At 37.8% G+C, this 23,844-nt stretch overlaps 1 protein-coding gene across 3 annotated transcripts in view; it reads right to left on the bottom strand.

The window, feature by feature from the left end:
• The window catches only part of MLLT3 (MLLT3 super elongation complex subunit), a 328,889-nt gene that overhangs the window by 66,599 nt on the left and 238,446 nt on the right, over positions 1-23,844 (bottom strand). For all 3 annotated transcript variants that reach the window (XM_060300978.2, XM_030840600.2, XM_030840601.3), the window contains one exon: positions 9,594-10,295. In XM_060300978.2, the coding sequence (XP_060156961.1) occupies positions 9,594-10,295 (702 nt within the window). The remainder of the gene's footprint in view (positions 1-9,593; positions 10,296-23,844) is intronic.

The raw sequence follows: 23,844 nt of genomic DNA on the forward strand, positions 1-23,844 counted from the left end.
CCATGGTACTGTACGAAAAAGCATGGGCTTTGGCATGGGTCGGACCCAGATTCAAATTCTAGCTCTGCTGCTTTCACATCTGTAAGATGAGGAAAGAAGCTATCTCACACAATGTATGGATGAAATAAGAGGTTACAGAGTGAAAGTGTCCAGGACACACCTCACATGAAGTACAGTTCAATAAGGTTTCCTTCATTCCTGACAAGGAATTCCAAACTGGAATTTATCCAGTTTGATAAATTAACTTGCAGGGATTCGTGTATAGGAGTTCTCTTCATTTTCAGTAAGGACAACACAGACTTGTCTACGTTTGTCATCAGTTGTGGTTTTTTTTCTCAAGTTGTTTCCCCCTAACAGGAATGCCTTCTCCTACACACCTACCTCTCATCTCCACTAATTCATTCTTCCCTTCCTTCAAAGCTGAGCCTAAATTCTAATTTTGTACCATCTGTACTACCTAATACAGGGTTTATATATAGGAGTACATAAACATTTTCAAATGTTATTAAACAAGACTAAAGTAATTAAAGAATATTAAAAACAATTAAACATGTTTAGAAGGAAATGTTTGTACTTACTCAAAGTGACATGACAGTTTTATCGTATTTAAAGCAAAAATAGAAGGGTCAGAAAATAAAGCAAGGGTCAACAAGTTAGTTGTCCAAAAAACAGTACTGTGATTCTAAACACCGAGGTCCCAAACCAGGGCACTCTAGTAATTACCTTATTTATTTACTTAAGTAACATCTGAGGACCCCATAAATACATTTTCTTCCCATGACCAAGTAAGGCAAGGAAATTTTCTTCTCTCTGTGTCACCGACTCTGAAAATTTCTCCCTATCCCAGTCCCCACACATCCCCATCCCCTATGTCTTCAGAATTCAAAGGCAAAAGTCTGCTTATCTCCACACACTTTAGTAAATGCTTTTCCATTTTTTTTCGCCTAGTGGAGGGATCTTTGACTTTATCTGGGAACATCTCACTGTGCAGTCACCTCTAGTGACCTAAAGAAGCCTCTTAGGGGTAATTTTTCTTTGTGGACCTTGACACTGCCTTGAAAGTTTACAGTCATCAATTGTTACCCACTGAGAACAATTTCTCAAACTTGGTTAAATAATTACATAGACACCAAAAGAAAACCACCCTCTACTGATCCATTGCATTATCTTATCTCCTAATTCAAAGAAAGCACACCCGTTATTTTGAATACCTTAGAGACATTATAAAATGAAATTACAAAATGGAACTAGAAGAGTCAATAAGAAGGAATCTTCAAACTGGAGGACAGCATTTGTTATTTGGTGGCACCTTCTGGGAAAGCTTGATATTACAGCTCAGCTCTGTTAAACATAAATTCTCACACAAAAGCAAGTGGGGAAAATTCTGAGAGCAGGGAGATAGTGCTGATGATACACTCTAATAATGCTAAAATTCAGAACTATGAGGGTCTGTTTTATTTTAAGCAAATATATATAAGAAGAAGATATATAAGAAGTGAGAGGTTCCTGGATGTTTCATAGCATGTCCCTCAGTTCTGAACACGTATGCCAAATCCACCTGAGGACAACCTGTCACCTCCTGAAGGCTGCTGTTAGAGCCCAAACCAATAGACATGTCAAAGAAACAGAATTCAAAAATGGAACAAGAAATACGATATCAAAGGCTTTCATCAAAACAAAACAAAACAAAACAAAAAAGGGACTTCCCTGGCAGTCCAGTGGTTAATAAGACTCCACGCTTCCACTGCAGGGGATACGGGTTCGACCCCTGGTCATGGAACTAAGATCCCACATGCTGCTCAGTGTGGCCAAAAAAACAAACAAATAAGGCTTTCATAGCAGTGATGCCAATTTCATGAAGCACATCTCTGCAATTATAATATTGGGAAGTCCTGGGAAAATAAGATTTGCTTCACCCCCAAGTTTCTTAACCTTTGAGCCTCAGTTTCTTCATCTATAAAATGGGGCTAATAAGAGTCTCTTTCACAGATTGTTTTAAGAGTTAAATGAGTTAAAACAAATGAAGTACGTAGAAGGGTGACTAGCACATAGAAAGCACCGAAGGAAAGTTTAGCTACAAATATCAGGCATCCCAATGACATGGTAAAGCGAGTCGTGCAAAGACCATGTTGAGTCACATCTTTGACTCTGTGTCTAAAGATGACAGATAGGACAGTTACATAAAGATCATGGGCCTTAGAGTAAGAAACAAGAATGCACTGAATAGGCAATGCAGCTTCCTTGACGGAGGCTCGTGGAATTTACTGGGAGAGAGATAAAATTCAATACAAGCAAGTGAAAACGCCGAGTGTTGGCAATTACTGATGACAACCCACTCTTCAATGATAGGGCCCCCTGTCTGTTCATGACCCTCAGCTACCTAAGGGCTTCTAAGGAATTATTTAACTTAAAAACTGAAAAACCATTGGGGCTTAGTGTGGCACCCAAACAAGGAAGAGAAAGAGCCTCTAACGTAGTTTTTTTAAAAAAAAAAATCTCCCTTTTAATTGCTTCAAATCTTTTTTGGAACAAGTGAGGAATGTGGCTGAATACATGATCAGTTGATTGACTAGGCTGCACCCTCCTCCATCTGATCACATCTAGCACAGACAACACACAACCAAGCATTAGGACCAGGTCAGGTGAAATATCTCCATGTATCCAACAAAGGTAACTTTCTGCCAATTATATTAATGAATGTTGTTCCACACTGGGCTGCATCTACCAGAGGAGAATTGCACCCCTTCAGGTATGTTTACTTCCAGTTATAAAATGCAGAGAACAGGAGTCCAGAACGAGAGCCCCCAACCCCCTGCCCCCGGCCAGAGGGTCAGGGCAGCCCTTTAATGAAGGGCCTCTCTAGCTGCTCACTCACCATCCTTAGAGACTTTAGAGCTCTTGCATGTGCTGGAATTACAAGTCATTAAAAAACCACTTTGAAAGCACAATAAGGACCTTCTTCTCTGACTGTGACAGCCTTCCATCACATAAAAACCTAAGGACAGTGCTTCAACAGCAGGACATTTACTGCCAGCTCCAGACAGTGTAAGCACAGCAAGGCACAGGGTGGGGCTGGAGGAAATGAGGCACCACCAAAGGAGGGAAGTTTCTTTTTCCTTTTCCTTACTTTTTTTTCTTTTCCAAAGAAACTTCTGCTAAGGTGGTTTGCAGTCTTTACCCTGTATCTGAACCACCACCCACCCTTGGGAAAACCCACTCCATTAGATGAGAGTTCATCTTTCTCTCTCAAGATTTTATCCAGGAAAACAGTTTGGTAAGCCAAACTATCAAGACACGATTACAATTTCATTTCTCACACTTCAGGTTGAAGTGGGTAACATTTTACCAAATGTAGTCTGACCATTTACAAGGAAAGATAATTAAAACTTTTAACTTCTGCACTTTTAAATTACAATTAAATCTCTATAAAGCAAGGTGAAAAAAAAGTGAAGGCAACGATAAGGAAATTACTACCATAACCAAATCTGATCATACATGGTTATTTCAATTTTCTTTTACTGTTTTTCCCCCTTCTCTGCTATGAATACTAAACTTCCTCGTATCACAAAACAAGATCAACTCAATAAACTTCTCTTTAGAAGCAGAGTTACATGAAAAACAAAAACTAGGGAATTACAGGAAGGGTAAAGGATGTTTGCTTTTTTATTCTCGATTAAAGTTTAAACAGGTTAATGCAAAACACAATTACAAACTTTTAGTTGACCCAGATACACTCAAGAGCCTCACCCTTTCTAGCTGCTAGTTAGCGCCAGTGACTAGTAAGAACAGTCACATGCCATAAGTGACCATTATGGCCACAAAAAGATGAATTCCTCAACCAAGAACAGCTTTACCTAAGTTCTTGAATGCAAAATATTCTTAATGCTAACATTTACATACATAACAAAAACAGGCCCTTATCATGTTTTCAGTCTTTGCTAAACGCTCAACCACTATAAAAGTCCTTCCGCCTCCCTCCCCACCCTCCCCGCTGCCTCCTCCCGAATTCTTCTGTAAAGGAAAATTACTGATGGACTTTCATGTGACAATATTAGAGTTCTTTATAAAATGAGAAACATCTCAGGAATTTCAAATCCTATTTAAAAATTACTCTTTCAGTCATATTAATATTAATACAAAGATAAAAGAAGACATCCTAAGAAATGATTTAATAGTAACAGCAATAAAAAAAAAATCTACCAAGTGCCTACTAATGCAGTACTAGGTAAGTCCTTGCCCTTTTTCTCATTTAATTAAAAAGCTAAAAAATCCTGGGAAACTTTGGCTTAACTACTGATTTAAACTGAGATGCTGGGACTTCCCTGGTGGCACAATAGTTAAGAATCCACCTGCCAATGCAGGGGACACGGGTTTGATCCCTGGTCTGGGAAGATCCCACATGCCGTGGAGCAACTAAGCCCGTGAACCACAACTACTGAGCCTATGCTCTAGAACCCACAAGCCACAACTACTGGAGCCCGTGCTCCACAACAAGAGAAGCCACCGCAATGAGAAGCCTGTGCACCGCAACAAAGAGTAGCCCCCGCTTGCCGCAACTAGAGAAAAGCTTACACATAGTAACGAAGACCCAACACAGCCAAAACTGAATAAATAAGTACTTTTTTTAAAAGTTAAAAATCGATAGATAAATAAATAAAACTGAGATGCTCTGTCCTGTATTTTTCCATGTTACATATGCACATCAATATCAAGGCCATATACCTCCTCAAGACAAATTTCAGAGGAATGTGACATATATTCCAAGTACTTTTTCTCTTTTAAAACATTTAACCCACTCTTGAAAAAGGACACTAGAATTCTGCTGTATTTCTTTTTTTTGCGGTACGCAGGCCTCTCACCGCTGTGGCCTCCCCCGTTGCAGAGCACAGGCTCCAGATGCGCAGGCTCAGCGGCCATGGCTCACGGGCCCAGCCGCTCCGCGGCATGTGGGATCTTCCCGGACCGGGGCACGAACCTGTGTCCCCTGCTTCGGCAGGCGGACTCTCAACCACTGCGCCACCAGGGAAGCCCTCTGCTGTATTTTTGAATATCAAAAAATTTCTTTCAGGGACTTCCCTGGTGGTCCAGTGGTAAAGAATCCACCTTACAGTGCAGGGGACATAGGTTCGATCCCTGGTCAGGGAACTAAGATCCCACATGCCACTGGGCAACTAAGCCCAAGCATCACACCTATTGAGCTCACACGCCTCAACTAGAGCCTGTGTGTGCTGCAAACTACAGAGCCCATGTGCTCTGGACCCCGTGTGCCACAACTACAGAGCCCATGTGCCCTGGAGCCTGTGTGCCACAACTAGAGAGAGAAAACCTGCACACCACAACTAGAGAGAAGCCCGAGTGCTGCAACGAAGAGACTGAGCGCCATAAGGAAAGATCCTGCACGCCTCAATGAAGATCCTGTGTGCTGCAACTAAGAGCTGATGCAGCCAAAAATAAATATAAATAAATAAGTAAATAATAAGTAAATCTTTAAAAAAAATACTCTATCAAAGCTATATGTTATAAAGACTGCCAGAAGCCAAATCATGTAACAAATGGCTCATAACATTTTTTGTTTTAATTTATTTTTGTCTGCGTTGGGTCTTTGTTGCTGCCCACGCGCTTTCTCTGGTGTGGTGAGCAGGGGCTACTCTTCCTTGCGGTGCGTGGGCTTCTCATCACGGTGGCTTCTCTTGTTGCGGAGTATGGGCCCTAGACCCCACGGGCTTCAGTAGTTGTGGCGCACGGGCTCAGCAGTTGTGGCTCGCGGGCTCTAGAGCACAGGCTCAGTAGTTGTGGTGCACAGGCTTAGTTGCTCTGCGTAATGTGGCATCTTCCCGGACCAGGGCTCGAACCCGTGTCCCCTGCATTGGAAGGCGGGTTCTTAACCACTGTGCCACCAGGGAAGTCCCTCATAACATTTTTGATTAGTATGTTAAGTGATTTACCCAGATTGACTATTTTCACAATAATCCTACACAGTAAAGGCTATTATGATCTCTATTTCACAAAAAAAGAAACTAAGAAATACAGAAGGTCAAATCGTTTAACTAAGATCAATGGTGGAGCGGGGATTCAAAACACAGTCTGTCTGACACCAGAGTGCATACTCCTAATTATTTGATTACTTTACTACCTACCTACCTACATACTCATCAACAAATAAGTGATTCCTCAAAAATCATGCAGGCATATAAACCACGGATGCACCACTTTTTTTCTCTCTACTCACATACAACGTATATAAAAATCATAACTGAGAAGAACTATATGAATCAACGATCTAAGCCTCCCAATCCCTCTTAGTAGCACTGATTTTTATTTTTATATAAAACCTGAATCTAACTTAATTATGGAAAAGCTTCTTTAAAAAGTTCTTCCTTTTAATCGTAACTAACCTGTACCAAGGCAAGATATTTTCTTTACAGACATATCAGGTGAATAACCTTTTTTCTGGTCCTTCCCAATTCTTCACACTCGTCCAATTTCTTTTTGTGTCCTTTTTCTGTTTCCAAAGTCCATGATCTCTGCCTGCTATGTCTAAAATTACCCTCTACCCCGCCCTCCACAAAAGAACATAAATCTGGCTCATATTCAAATAATGAAGCTGTAAAGGTCCTTCGACAGATCAGGTCATCTGATCCTACTTACTCAGATGCAGACACACTCACCACCAGGACAATGTGAATGGTGCCCCCTGAAGGTGGGCCTGTCCCAAGCTATCCAATCAGTTCCTCGCCAAGGGAGACTACGGGGTGCTTAGTTCTCTCCATTACAATTTCTTCCTGCTCCTTCGGTCTTAACCACAGGAGGGACACCAAGTAGGAGAAAGGCCAAACACAGGCTACCTTTACCACTGGAGAAAGGGAATTTCAGCCCTCCTCTATCCTCCTTCGTTCACAGAAAGTCTTTTGGGCGCTGGATTACTTGGAAACACTTCTGTCAGTTCTCTTCTGTTCTACCACCTATATTTAGAAGATTAAACCAAAGCAGCAACAATAAAAGCATTACTACCAGAAAACTAATAAGGAAAGTACAGTTGTTGGGTTTTATACCCAAATAATACCCAAAAGTCTTTAGAGGCTTTCACATTACAAAAACTCCTGTTATGGTCACTGGATAGGTGGCTCTGACACGTCATGAACCATCTTGAAAATTTGCTACCTACTGTATGGAATTACAATTCTCACTCTTCATTCCAGAAGATCTTGCAAGGTATTGCTTTGGATAAACCTATCAAGTTGAACATGATGTTTAGGAAAAGTCATACCTTATAAATCATATATAAAAGGGAGGGAGCAAGAGGCAAACAAAAATAAGAATACACAGAATTAGCTAAAGAGGAAGATCACCTGTGATAATTTCCTGTAGAAAGCGCATTCAATAGTGCTTTATGAATGCTATTTGATCTTCTCACAAATCAGCAAACATTCAAGAAAGGTGTCTTTCAAAATTTTGATGATGACCTACCATAAGAAATACACACAGCTTCTGAAATAAAATTTTCACAAACCATTACTTACCCATACTAGTTACAATGTATTCTGATTTTCTTTTTTAATCCTGGTGATGACATGCTAAATTGATTTCATGGCTCACTAGTAAATCACAAACCACAATTTGAAAACCTCTGTTCTAGAAAAACTGCAACACGACAGAATATGGAGAGACAAAATTGCTAAACTTGACAATCTTGATAGACTAGTCACACCTCAATAGCATCAATGAACATTTCAGAGTGATGTGAAATAAAAAGTCAAACATACAAACAACGTTCCAAGGAACATCTACATTAAGAGCAAGTTGTGAATTAAGAGGAGGGGTACAAAGCAAAGAAGGAAAAATAAATGCTTGAGATATTAGGACAAACCCATTAGGCTTTTGTCTCCATTTCACAAACTATCACTCTAAGGCCTTTACCAAACACTGGAACGAATTACTCCATCTCCAGTATTTTATATGCTACTCTGCCTCTAATCTGATTTAAAATTTTGAGATTAGCTATAGAGAGTAGAGGGGGGGAAGGAGGTGGTCTCTGGATGACTAGGGATCGGTACTGATGCCATGTCCTAATCCTGGCTGCCTTTCTACCCAGAATGCAAATGGAGAAGAGAGAATCTGCTAAGCCCACCTAGCCCTTGCCAGCATTTGAATTAGGAACTTTTGTGGAGCCTCGCTATGGGAAAGGAAGAGAAGTATTCTAAAATGGCCAGCAATTTTTAGCCAGACATCTTCCTTGACCGTTGTCTAGAAATACTGACAACTGAAATTAAAGAGATTACCGGGACCGATCATGACTGATAATTAACAGTAGAAGGCCAAAGCTAGAGAAAAAAGGGAAGTGAGGAGGAGATAACTTCATGGTAAATAATGTTCATTCTCCAGAAATAGAATGGAATACTTGAATTACTAACAGTTCTGTCACTAGAAGTGTAGGGTTTCTTACATTGGTAGGAGGTTAGAATAGGTAACCTGAAATTCCCTTCCAACTCTGAGAAATAGTAATTATAAGTTTAAATCTCAGGATTTCCCTGGTGGCACAGTGGTTAAGAATCCGCCTGTCAATGCAGGGGACACGGGTTTGAGCCCAGATCCAGGAAGATCCCACATGCCGCAGAGCAACTAAGCCCGTGCGCCACAACTACTGAGCCTGAGCTCTAGAGCCCGCGTGCCACAACTACTGAAGCCCATGCGCCTAGAGCCCGTGCTCCACAACAAGAGAAGCCACCACAATGAGAAGCCCGCGCACCGCAACGAAGAGTATCCCCCCCTTGCCGCAACTATAAAAAGCCCGTGCACGGCAACGAAGACCCAATGCAGGCCAAAAAAAAAAGTTTAAATCTCAACATCAAATAATATTTTGGGGGATTATCAGATGGCTAAATGTTCTTTTAGGAGCCCACAAAAGATAATCCTACCCATTAGCAAACCTTGTACTGAAGATATATACCCTGCCCCTTCCAAATCAGTGGCTATACAATGGGAGAAATAATTAAATATTTCATTTCCAAAATACCACTACCTGGTTTCATGACACATATAAAAACCAAAATGTATCAAATCACACATTTTAAATATACAGTATATTGTTATTTTTTGTCAATTTTGCCTTGATAAAAGTATTGAAAAATACTATCACCAGTTTTCAATCTATGTAAACAAATTACTTCATTACACTGATCAAAAAGATCAACATTGTAGCTACACCCTAATACTTCCTGTTTCTTTTAAAAATTGATTTTCTGGTGTATTCTACTTTCATTGCATTCTTCTCACTTTCCTGGAAAGCACAGTAACTAAGCTCTGATAAGCATCTAGATTTTTCTGCTGCTATTCAAATGACCCATTATTATACTCTGGAACATATCTTTCCTTTAACAACTTAAATCATAGCCTACAAGTCTGCAGATTCCTTAATGATTTCATTTCCTTCTTTCCATTAGTTAAGGAAATTCATTTCTAGGCCATTTCTGCTTCCATGCTACCATCTTCTGGTGCAACTGTCATTCTCCTTCCTCTGTCTTTATGCTGAAGCTATCGGAAATAAAATTGGAAAACTAATAAGGGAAAGGAGGAAAACCAGCCAGGCTACTCACATCAGATTTAGAGGACATATTCTCCTCCACGTCGGAATCATTGGGATCCACAATATCATCAAATGGCGGTAAAGTTGATTTCTTCTTCTCTGACGTCTCACTTTCAATTTTGACCTTTCCCATCTTGCCATGAGATTTATCTTTTATCTGTTTTTTATCAGCAGAACAAGTGAGTATCAGCGGTGGCGCATTAGAAAAACTTTTAAATAAAGCCTCTGAGCTACTCTTTTTCCTTTTTTTGGCTGAGAGTTCTTCGGAATCTGCAATGGGGGGTCTTTTACTAGGAGCCTTCTTATCTTGCTGTCCACTGGTGATCGTGAGTAAGTTACTATCTGGTTTTGGCTCTTTCGACATGGGTTTCGGTTCCTTGAAGGCCATCTTAGGAACGATTTTTTCTTCTTTCAGTGGTTTATTTTCTTTGGGTTTCTTAGAGGATTCTTTGGAAGATTTGTTGTGATCCCTGGAAGGTTCTTTGAAGGCACTTTTATGTTCTCTGGAGTCTTTAGAAGGTTTTTCCTTGTGCTCCTTCGTTAATTTGTGAGGCTTGGAAAAACTGCTGCTGCTGCTACTGCTGCTACTGCTGCTGCTGCTGCTGCTGCTGCTACTGCTGCTGCTGCTGCTGCTGCTGCTACTGCTGCTGCTGCTGCTGCTACAACTGCTGCTGCTGCTGCTGCCGCTGGGATGGATACTCCTGTTGGGGTCCTGCGGAAAGGCAGGGAGAAAAGCAAACTCTCAAAACGGAACATCCATGAAGACTAAGAGCCAGTCTCCTTGTACTACAGCTCCTCAAAAGGATCCTCCGTTGACTGCTCCCAAATGCATCGGAATAGAACCCGACAACCTCAATAGAACGGGTGGGAGCAGGGTGTGCGAGCAACAGTGCGTGTGGGCTACCGTGATGGAGGAATTGAATGAGGCAAGCTGTTCTCTTAATCATGACAAGCATGGAGTTCTAACCATTTCAAGTCAACAAATGTTCACTACACACTTGTCCCAGGAGAGACAAAGCTGGATAACACATGGCTCCTACTTTCAGTAACTATGACACATCTATGATTCATGGTTATTGTAGGAGCCACCTATCACAACGAAAGGAACAGAGGAAATTAATTCTGTTGGGAGAGGCAGAGAAGAATAATTCAGAGATTTATGGAGAATTAACACCTCAACGAGGTCCTCAAGAGAAGCAGGTGATTACTAGAAAGGCAAGAATGAAAAGGTACTAGCTCATTCTAGTCCCATGGAGACCAGGGACTAGAATGAACTAAAACAATGAGGGATCAAAGCACAGCTTATATTTAGGGAGCAGCATCCAACGACAGCAAGGATTGAGAAGGAGGTAGAAAAACAGGCCAGAGTCACGTAGTGAGGCCAGATAATATTAAATTTTAAATGACTTTTTAATATAAAGAATCACAAGACTGAAAAAAGAAATAAAATAATTCTCAATTTTAGATAAAAAGCAGTTTTTTTTTCTGACCAAACTTCAGTTAAGGAACACATCTCCCATCCACTAGCAACAACAACAATGACAACAACAAAAGGGAAGAAAAAAGAAAAGAGAAGTCTAAAAGAACAAAGATTTCACCTAATGGTCATCAAATGGACTGAAAAGTCTTTGGCAATCATGTTGTGTAATCATGATGAAAGAGTTAATCACTGCCTATTTCATTTTAAATGTGTTCAATTTTTTCACTCATATAAACACCTCAGAATATATAACCTATAAATAAGCTTTCTATCTAGGAACACAATCTAAGTCCATACTTACCATGTTTCTGAACCTCAGTCATTCACATAGTAAGAATAAGAAACGGAAGTAGATCCTGGACATGCAAAAATCCACACCAATACTAAAAGAAGAGCTCTTTCTTGTTTACTTCCACCTCCTAATGGAACCAAAGACAATTAAATGTCCAGATTTTCAACTAGAATTTACATCTTCAGGCCTGTTATGTTGCACCTCTAACTTACCCACTTAAGTCCAATGATATGTAAACCAATACTGTATTCCTTAAATATCTAGCAGGACACAGGAAAGACAGTAGGCAAGGGCCATGCTTTTCATGAAAATGAACAATCTACTAACTGGGGCTATGCAAAAAAACAAAAACAAATATATATAGATTAACATCATAAAGCCATACCCAAAATGAAAAATTATTGTTCTATGTTAGTGGGAATACGTATTTTTTTATTACAAAAATTTTTGTCTTATTTGCTCCAAAATGACATATACCAATTATTCCATTTATTTTTCCCAAGTGAGCATTTGGTTTCAAAATTCTAAAATGGATAAAGTTACTAAGACATGTTTTTGTCCATTAAACTAGATAATTCCTTACAAAACACCTTAATCTGAGATTTAAAAGCAGAATGCTAAAGAGAGTACATATTCATATTACTGAAAGGACATTATTTTATAAATTCTATTATAAGACATTTCCTGGCATGTTAAGCAATACTATGAATAATTTAAAAAAGTATTATGGACAAACTAAATTAAGAGAGAACAGTTTGAAATCTAATATACTTGAGTTTTTTTTTTTAAATTGGTTTGTTGACCCACTGAATTTTGTCAATTTGCAAACGGTATTCTAATTATGGCTCTAGAACACCCAAGCACTGCTGTTTAATATTCAACCTTCATGGAGTATTATACACATTTTTATAAATACACAAATTTAAGCTACCAACATATTTTCTAGCATTAAGCGTTTAAAAATATAACATTTCAGCACACACACAAAAAATGACTTCTATATGGGTCCTTCCATGATTTATTTTTAAAATCCTTTTGTAGGACAAACTGAATTCTTAAGGCAAAGTACATAGTGGTATACGACACAGATTCTTGTGTCATAGAAAGTTCAAGTTCTCATCTTAATTACATACATATGATGTTAAGTACAAAACTCAAGAAATTTTATAACTTTACTCCCCATGTTGGTCTAGGTATTAAATGCCTACTGTCACCTTTTCACCCACCCAACAAATCTTGGTATAAGCAAGTGACCCAATTATTCTTGTTCCTTCCACTTTACCAAAAAGCACTCTTTAAGCTAAAGCAACTCAAGAGTTAACAAGGGAAACATATTCCATAAAAACACCCAAGACAAAAATTTAGAAAATAGGGGCTTCCCTGGTGGCGCCGTGGTTGAGAGTCCACCTGCTGATGCAGGGGACACGGGTTCGTGCCCCGGTCTGGGAAGATCCCACATGCCGCGGAGCAGCTGGGCCCATGAGCCATGGCCACTGAGCCTGCGCGTCCAGAGCCTGTGCTCCGCAACGGGAGAGGCCGCAACAGTGAGAGGCCCGCGTACCGCGCAAAAAAAAAAAAAAAAAAAAAATTAGAAAATAACAAAAACTGAGAGAACAGCTTCTATTCTTGAGGGCTACATTTTCTTTGGTCTGGGCCTGTGATAAATGGCAAAGTTCAAATGTACATCACCTGCCTCCATAGACTTACATGTAATAAATGTAAAACAGAAGCTTAGATACAACGTCAGGAATTAAATTGTTACTGACACAGAATAAAAGCTTTCACTGATTCTCAGCCTATCTATCCCATACAAATTGAGGATCAAGTCACTGGCTTTTAAATTTTTTTACTGAACTATTAACCTCAATATTAAGTGCCACTAAGCAGCACAGACTAATTACCATTCAGCCAGTCAGCTCCAGGGGCCAACAGGTAGTGAGTGGGGCCTGAAGAATGTGACCTTGGGATTATAAGCATCTTGAGAGAGAACTGGTGTAGGGCTTGGTCTGCTCTGGATATCAAGCAAGACCCAGAAGAGTTCTACACATACATAACTGCACAAGTGTGGCCAGTCTTCCTGGCCCCAAAAGTGCTCAGGGGGCACTCAAGAGGAGAGAGAGTCCCCTCTACGCCTGAAACTAGGAATGCAAGAAGACCAGAAGGAAGGGACAAGGTCCTCCAAGTACACATGAAATATACAACGTGCCTGCTGCTATAGCGCAGGCTGAGATGCCTGGACCTTCCATCCCCTATAGGATCCCCTATAGGATTAAAACAAACTAAGGTCCCCTAACAGCTCAACCTGAACCCCAATGCACATATAAACAACATACCTAATGACAGGAGACAGTGGGAGAGAGCAGACCTAACAGATCTCCTGAAGGATAGAGACAAAATACTGAGGCCAAAAATAGTATGACTACTTAAGGAGAGTCAAGTAGAGAGCAAAAAATAATTTCTACAGAATTTTAGAAAATTAATTAGATGAAAATTTAAAGAAGTAAAATCTTTAAGCTGAATAATTCAGTAGATAAATTAAAAGAGAAGATGGGGTCTAACTGATGAATTAGAGTGAATGAAGGACCAACTGGAAGAAATCTCAAAGCATAAACTGAAAATCAAAGAGATGAAAATCATAAAGGAAACGAGAAAGGACTTGAAGAACAGTTTAAGGCAACCTAACTAACACACCAACTATAGGAAAAGTTCCCAAGGAGTCTCCAGATGGGGGAAAAGGAAAATATATTAAAGTAATATGAAAGAAAATTCCCATGAACTAAAGAAGAGACTGAATTACAAATTTACAGGGCTCTCCAAGATCCAGCCAGGACTAATGCAGGGAAAGGCACATGTTCAAGAACATCACACTAAAATTCCTAAGCTTTAAGGATAAAAAGAAAACCTTACAAGCTACCAGAAAGAATAATTACTTAATACTAAAAAAGAATCAAATTAACAATGGACTTCTCATTTGTAACACTGGAATTAAAAAGAAAGAACAGTAACATCGAGATTGCTAGGAAAAAAGCAGTACAAGCCAAACATCCTTCAGTGGGAAAGTAGTGTTTTCCAAAATTTAAGGATTCAAAGATCACATTAGCTACCACTCCATCTAAGGAAAGGACTTAAGAAGGGATTCTAATGGAACAATAACTGAATCAGAAATGAAACCTTTCATGTAAGAAGAAACAGGAGTGCAATTACTTTGCCTTCTATACAGAACTAAATCTAAATGGATAATAAACTACATGGAATATGTAACGTAAGTGCTCAATATGAATTTTTGACAAACGTCTAACAAAAATCTGGACCTAAAAATTAAATTATCTCCAAAGAAATTTAGGAACATTAAAGGAGAGGATTAGTGTGTGAAGGTGAAGGAAAATGTTGGTATCATTATTCATGTTAAAGTAGGGGGGAAAAATTGGATCTATGAGCAATTGAAAAGGAAGGTGGCCAATAATGAAATGGAAAAGTACAGAACAACTGACACATAAAGAAGGGGAAACTGGGAAATGAATATCAACTTGAAAATATAAGCCAAATTTTTAAAAAAATGTAAAAAGTCACAAATATAAATAAGGAACAAGATAAAAAAGTAACAAAATCAGGCATCACTCATTAGAATTTAAAAGAAATCTGAATTCTCCCACTAAAAGATAGGCTGTCAGATGAGTTAAAAAGACAAAGGTCAGGGCTTCCCTGGTGGCGCAGTGGTTGAGAATCTGCCTGCCAATGCAGGGGACATGGGTTCGAGCCCTGGTCTGGGAAGATCCCACATGCCGCGGAGCAACTAGGCCCGTGAGCCACAACTACTGAGCCTGCACATCTGGAGCTTGTGCTCTGCAACAACAGAGGCTGCGACAGCGAGAGGCCCACACACCGCGATGAAGAGTGGCCCCCGCTAGCCACTACTAGAGAAAGCCCTCGCACAGAAACGAAGATGTAACACAGCCAAAAAAAAAAATGCTTAAAATTGAATGATGAGAAAAGTTTAAAATAAAGGGAAGAGCCAAGAAATATCAGCTAAATGCCCCCAAAGGAAAGCATGAGTGTTATACTAATATCACACATGTGAAATTCAAGGTTAAGATGACCAAACAGCATAAACAATGTAAAAGCTAAGTTACATAAAGCAAAGGGTATTGAATATGCAAGAAAAACTTGAAAAATATTTCAATGAAATAAGAAATTAGTACAGCTTTGTCAGAAATAGACAGATCTAATAAAGTTAAATGAATATATAGTGAAACTGATTAATACAATCCACACACTTGATTTAATAATTATATAGAAAACTTTCAATCTCTTGAATAAAGCTTACAATTTTACATGTGTCCATGGAACACTGACAAAAATCAATCATAAAGGTACCATAAAATGAACTTAAAATAATCTTTTAAAAATATCTGAATAGATTGTATTGGCTGATCATACTCTAATAAAATTAGAAAAATAAAGACAAAAGAAATCAGTCAAAAGAAAATAATGATAAGACCATTTCATACAAAAAATCTACGGGCACAAGAAAACATATGCTCAAAATAAAATATATTGTCTTTATTGCATTTATTATTTTTAAAAGGAGAAGAGGAAAGGAGAGGAGAGAAACCAGGCATAAAAATACACATTGCACCCACTCTGAGAAACTAGAAGAGGATCCACAAATATAATACCAAATATAATGAAGAAAGTAAATGAAGCAAATTTCACCAACATTTCTGCTCTAAAATAATGGCCTTAAATATATACTTAGGAATCAAATTCTAAAGAGAAATTTAACAAGTTAATTCTGATTTAAAGGAGATCTATAATCTACTTTTTAAAACCAACTAAGAGAGGTCAAGTTTCTTGAATTTAAGATTTCTTACATGTAAAATCATGATCTACCATAAAAGGAATAAAATTAAGGAGGGGATAGCAATTTATAAATATTTCAAAATAGATAGGCGTATACCAGAAGATATCACCAAACAGTTCAAAATGGTTGAGAGAGTTCAGGGAAGGGGCGGAGCAAAGTGGACTGCTGATGATTTTTATCGGCTTTTAGCACAATTTGACTCATACAATAAATGTTTTATTAAAAATGAATTTATAAGAAAGCTGGAGTAGCAATTCTCATATCAGACAAAATAGACTTTAAAATAAAGACTATTAGAAGAGACAAAGAAAGACACTACATAATGATCAAGGGATCGATGCAAGAAGAAGATATAACAATTGTAAATATTTAGGCACCCAACATAGGAGCACCTCAATACATAAGGCAAATACTAACAGCCATAAAAGGGGAAATCGACAGTAACACATTCATAGTAGGGGACTTTAACACCCCACTCTCACCATGGACAGATCATCCAAAATGAAAATAAATAAGGAAACACAAGCTTTAAATGATACATTAAACAAGATGGACTTCATGGATATTTATAGGACATTCCATCCAAAAACAACAGAATACACATTTTTCTCAAGTGCTCATGGAACATTCTCCAGGATAGATCATATCTTGGGTCACAAATCAAGCCCTGGTAAATTTAAGAAAATTGAAACTGTATCAAGTATCTTTTCCGACCACAATGCTATGAGACTAGATATCAATTACAGGAAAAGATCTGTAAAAAATACAAACACATGGAGGCTAAACAATACACTACTTAATAACGAAGTGATCACTGAAGAAATCAAAGAGGAAATCAAAAAATACCTAGAAACAAATGACAATGGAGACATGACGACTCAAAATCTATGGGATGCAGCAAAAGCAGTTCTAAGAGGGAAGTTTATAGCAATACAATCCTACCTTAAGAAACAGGAAACATCTCGAATAAACAACCTAACCTTGCACCTAAAGCAATTAGAGAAAGAAGAACAAAAAACCCCAAACTTAGCAGAAGGAAACAAATCATAAAAATCAGATCAGAAATAAATGAAAAAGAAATGAAGGAAACGATAGCAAAGATCAATAAAACTAAAAGCTGGTTCTTTGAAAGGATAAACAAAATTGATAAACCATTAGCCAGACTCATCAAGAAAAAAAGGGAGAAGACTCAAATCAATAGAATTAGAAATGAAAAAGGAGAAGTAACAACTGACACTGCAGAAATACAAAAGATCATGAGAGATTACTACAAGCAACTCTATGCCAATAAAATGGACAACCTGGAAGAAATGGACAAATTCTTAGAAATTTGGCACAACCTGCCAAGACTGAATCAGGAAGAAAAAGAAAATATGAACAGACCAATCACAAGCACTGAAATTGAAACTGTGATTAAATATCTTCCAACAAGCAAAAGTCCAGGACCAGATGGCTTCACAGGCAAATTCTATCAAACATTTAGAGAAGAGCTAAAACCTATCCTTCTCAAACTCTTCCAAAATATAGCAGAGGGAGGAACACTCCCAAACTCATTCTACGAGGCCACCATCACCCTGATACCAAAACCAGACAAGGATGTCACAAAGAAAGAAAACTACAGGCCAATATCACTGATGAACATAGATGCAAAAATCCTTAACAAAATACTAGCAAACAGAATCCAACAGCACATTAAACGGATCACACACCATGATCAAGTGGGGTTTATTCCAGGAATGCAAGGATTCTTCAATATACGCAAATCAATCAACGTGATACACCATATTAACAAATTGAAGGAGCAAAACCATATGATCATCTCAATAGATGCAGAGAAAGCTTTTGACAAAATTCAACACCCATTTATGTTAAAAACCCTGCAGAAAGTAGGCATAGAGGGAACCTTCCTCAACATAATAAAGGCCATATATGACAAACCCACAGCCAACATCATCCTCAATGGTGAAAAACTGAAAGCATTTCCACTAAGATCAGGAACAAGACAAGGTTGCCCACTCTCACCACTCTTATTCAACATAGTTTTGGAAGTTTTAGCCACAGCAATCAGAGAAGAAAAGGAAATAAAAGGAATCCAAATCGGAAAAGAAGAAGTAAAGCTGTCACTCTTTGCAGATGACATGATACTATACATAGAGAATCCTAAAGATGCTACCAGAGAACTACTAGAGCTAATCAATGAATTTGGTAAAGTAGCAGGATACAAAATTAATGCACAGAAATCTCTGGCATTCCTATACACTAAGGATGAAAAATCTGAAAGTGAAATCAAGAAAACACTCCCATTTACCATTGCAACAAAAAGAATGAAATATCTAGGAATAAACCTACCTAAGGAGACAAAAGACCTCTATGCAGAAAATTATAAGACACTGATGAAAGAAATTAAAGATGATACAAATAGATGGAGAGATATACCATGTTCTTGGATTGGAAGAATCAACATTGTGAAAATGACTCTACTACCTAAAGCAATCTACAGATTCAATGCAATCCCTATCAAACTACCACTGGCATTTTTCACAGAACTAGAACAAAAAATTTCACAATTTGTATGGAAACACAAGAGACCCCGAATAGCCAAAGCAATCTTGAGAATGAAAAACGGAGCTGGAGGAATCAGGCTTCCTGACTTCAGATTATACTACAAAGCTACAGTAATCAAGATAGTATGGTACTGGCACAAAAACAGAAATATAGATCAATGGAACAGGATAGAAAGCCCAGAGATAAACCCATGCACATATGGTCACCTTATCTTTGATAAAGGAGGCAGGAATGTACAGTGGAGAAAGGACAGCCTCTTCAATAAGTGGTGCGGGGAAAACTGGACAGCTACATGTAAAAGTATGAGATTAGATCACTCCCTAACACCATACACAAAAATAAGCTCAAAATGGATTAAAGACCTAAATGTAAGGCCAGAAACTATCAAACTCTTAGAGGAAAACATAGGCAGGACACTCTATGACATAAATCACAGCAAGGTCCTTTTTGACCCACCTCCTAGAGAAATGGAAATAAAAACAAAAATAAACAAATGGGACCTAATGAAACTTAAAAGCTTTTGCGCAGCAAAGGAAACCATAAACAAGACCAAAAGACAACCCTCAGAATGGGAGAAAATATTTGCAAATGAAGCAACTGACAAAGGATTAATCTCCAAAATTTATAAGCAGCTCATGCAGCTTAAAAACAAAAAAACAAACAACCCAATCCAAAAATGGGCAGAAGACCTAAATAGACATTTCTCCAAAGAAGATATACAGACTGCCAACAAACACATGAACGAATGCTCAACATCACTAATCATTAGAGAAATGCAAATCAAAACTACAATGAGATATCATCTCACACCAGTCAGAATGGCCATCATCAAAAAATCTAGAAACAATAAATGCTGGAGAGGGTGTGGAGAAAAGGGAACCCTCTTACACTGTTGGTGGGAATGTAAATTGATACAGCCACTGGAGAACAGTATGGAGGTTCCTTAAAAAACTACAAATAGAACTACCATATGACCCAGCAATCCCACTACTGGGCATATACCCTGAGAAAACCGTAATTCAAAAAGAGTCATGTACCAAAATGTTCATTGCAGCTCTATTTACAATAGCCCAGAGATGGAAACAACCTAAGTGTCCATCATCGGATGAATGGATAAAGAAGATGTGGCACATATATACAATGGAATATTACTCAGCCATAAAAAGAAACGAAATTGAGCTATTTGTAATGAGGTGGATAGACCTAGAGTCTGTCATACAGAGTGAAGTAAGTCAGAAAGAGAGACAAATACCGTATGCTAACACATATATATGGAATTTAAGAAAAAAAATGTCATGAAAAACCTAGGGGTGAAACAGGAATAAAGACACAGACTTACTAGAGAATGGACTTGAGGCTATGGGGAGGGAGAAGGGTAAACTGTGACAAAGCGAGAGAGAGACATGGACATATATACACTACCAAACGCAAGGTAGATAGCTAGTGGGAAGCAGCCGCATAGCACAGGGAGATCAGCTGGGTGCTTTGTGACCGCCTGGAGGGGTGGGATAGGGAAGGTGGGAGGGAGGGAGACAGAAGCGGGAAGAGATATGGGAAGATATGTATATATATAACTGATTCATTTTGTTGTAAAGCTGAAGCTAACATACCATTGTAAAGCAATTATACTCCAATAAAGATGTTAAAATGAAAAAACAAACAAAAAAAAGAATTTATAACACAATAAGATGGTGAAGCAGAAAACATTTCAATAACAAATAATGGGACTAATTTTAAAAAAGAATCAAAACTTAAACATCAAGGCTAAATAGAGGCAACAAGGCCCCAAATTTAACGTTTATCAGTCAATGGATAGGGGACTGAAAGAACACTGCACAAATGGAAATGAAATGGCATTTGAGAATAGTAACAAGGGTCTTTCATTCAATAACAATCTAAATAGTCTGTACATAAAAAGAACATGAAATATTTACACACACAAGAAGGAAAAAGAAAAGCCTGCCATTATAGGACTCAATGCTCTGGAATGTTTTACTTGTTTTTTTAATAATGTTGTACTATTCTTGAATGTGATACTCCACCAGGAAATTGAGAGAACTCTACAATATACCCCCGCTGAGATTCAAGTTCCAGTAGTCCGGCTTCAATGCCCATACTCTCAACCACTATGCTTCTACTGACTCTCAGAAGGGCAGTTGGTTTCAAAACCAACTGTTAATCTTGCCAATACAGCCTGAACTGTAAATGAAAGAAGGATGGGAAGAAAGGGAGAGGAACTCAGTGGCTTTAAAAGAACAACATTGAACCTGCCTGCCGTCTAAGCATAACTATAGAAGGAAGTTCTATTTAGTTCCAGCAGAGGGGGTACAACATATTACTTTTGGGCAGGTAGCAAATAACTAATTTTGAAATCAGAGGCTCTTCCTGTATACGTTTCGAGTGGCTTAAACTTCAAGTCTTTTGTTACCAAATAAATATTTCAAACTTGACAGACATTAAAACAGTGTGTCCAGAGGCTTATTTGATATTAGAAAATCAACCTTTCCTATAATATTCCTGCAGAACACATTATCTTTAATTATCTTAAAGAGTATCACAAAACTATAAGACACATTTCTCTCATAATTCAATGTTTTCAAAATCAATGTAAAAACCTGCCCCATTATATAATTTGAAATGACAAAAATTTGTAGTGTTCGCATAAAATAAATGCTAACCTCCAAAAAGGGTGGGTTGGGGGAGGTCACTGAGTAAGAAAACTGGAGGGATCCTATAAGGGCCTCAATAGGAGTTATTTGTAAAGAGAGGAAATTTGGGAATTTTAGCACAAAAACAAGGAAGCGATAAAGAAAAACAATAATTTTTAAAACCACAAAATAAATGGCTATATAAGAAAGAAGATATGAGAACAGTATACATCTTAACTGTGGTAACTTTTACAGTCATAGCTGTAAACAACATTACTGATTTTCAATTTCTACATTTTAACCTACTCAGCTCTACCACTTACTAAGTGACTTAAATTTCCTTGTCAGTAAACTGGAGACCATAATATTACCTATACCATCAAGGTCGACTTGATGATTAAGTAAGTTTAATATATGTAAAGTACCTGTGTGTATATATATGTATGTATTATAAAATAATATAAATAAAACATGCAATGTGCTTGGCACAAAGCCTGAACTATGTAAGTACTTTCAATTACTACCACTATTATTACTACTACTACAGACAAGCACAGAAAACTTAAGACTTGTATTACATAACACAATGTTATCAACTGTGATAATGCAAAAGTAAATGTATGGATGACAAACATGGAAGGTAGAAACATGAACAGAGAAGTGAAAGCAACTCTAGTATAACCTGAGCCTACAAAGTTTAGAATCAAGAAACACTGTCCATGGTCAGTGAAACAAGAGATAAAGTTCTAAGCTCAACATCTAGAAAGTTATATCCAAGGTAAGAATTAACAATGGTATTATATTGGGAGGAAAAGGAGATGGAGCAAATAGGTTAAATTCTCATGAAGAAATAGAAGCATAAGCATATAGTTTGGAAACTTTGGGCAGTAACCCTAGAACTTAAAAAGAAAAAGGAAAGAGAGAAAGCTAAAGTGCTTCCTTCTAGGAATTGGAAAGAGGATTGGCAAAGAATACAATATAGGATTTGGGGTTTTTTCTAATACCATCCTTTGCTAGTTAATTCTTTAAACCATGTAAATGCACTATTTTGACAGAAGATAAATTTCTTCAACCTCCCAAAAGTACTTTTATATCTCTCCTCTTTCATGTACCCATTTGCACTTCAGAGATTTTGTGAAATAAATTTTGTGTTAGAAAAGTAAAAAGAGAAGCTATTCAACTATGTGACTGCTATCTTCCTGTGCTTTTTAAAAAAAATTCCATTTTCCTTCTGATGTGGTTTCAATGTTATCTTTTCCTTCTTTCTTTTTTTTTTTAAAGCAAACTACAATCAAGCTCTAAGCTACAAATTTAGCTGAGGATACTTAGGTTGCATTTTGAATTTTATTCATTGTACTAAGATCATTAAAAGATGAAGAAGATAAAATTTATAAATCATATTCACAATTGAGAAATGGAAACAACTGAGAAAATTTCTTTCAGTTCTAAAGCGAACAGAATTAAAAGCAGTTAAATTTTCATTTCCCTACCCTTCTGTTCAAAAGCATTAAGAGTTAATTTAATAAAAGTCTTCCTCAATATTAAAAATATCTTTAAGTACTGTATCTGCATGTAGATACGAAATTTAACTGTAAAGTATCATTTGGCAAGAATATTCAATATTTTACAAAATAATATTCCAAGTAGATAAATTTTAAAAGTCTCCCTTTCTCAAATGACTAGTTTCAGCTATGCTCTATGTACTAAAAAATACTTTTACTTCAGAATCCAATCTCATTTAAAATGGTCCTATTTAGGACTTCCCTGGTGGCGCAGTGGTTAAGAATCCGCCTGCCAATGCAGGGGATAAGGGTTTGATTCCTGGTCCGGGAAGATCCCACGTGCCACGGAGCAACTAAGCCCATGTGCCACAACTACTGAGCCTGTGCTCTAGAGCCCATGCTCCACAACAAGAGAAGCCACCAAAATGAGAAGCCCACGCTCCACAACAAGAGTAGCCCCTGCTCACTGCAACGAGAGAAAGCCCACGCACAGCAACGAAGACCCAACACAGCCAGAAATAAATAAATAAATAAATAAATTAGGAAAAATAAATTAAAAAAAAACTGGGACTCCTTTCAAAATAAATAAATAAATGAATAATAAAATGGCCCTAGGTATATACTATTTCCTGACTTGCTATGGCTTTAAGTCTAAATTATAATTAAGTACTGTTAACAGTAAGTTACATTTAGAAGACTTTTCAGTTTCAAGCAAACTTGTTACTTTTGTGGCTTGAAACTAGAAACTCAAAGTAATAATTATATCACTTCTCTTTCTAGGTTTATGTATACTTAGCTTTGTATAATTTCCGTTTTCTTAAACAAGCTTTAAAACATATTGGCCAAATCATTTTGGTCTTCTTTCAGTACTAGCTGGAATTCTGACAATGAGCCTTGATAAGTAATCGTTACA

The sequence above is a fragment of the Globicephala melas genome, chromosome 6 (genome assembly GCF_963455315.2).
Source record: "Globicephala melas chromosome 6, mGloMel1.2, whole genome shotgun sequence".
NCBI classification, from domain to species: domain Eukaryota; kingdom Metazoa; phylum Chordata; class Mammalia; order Artiodactyla; family Delphinidae; genus Globicephala; species Globicephala melas.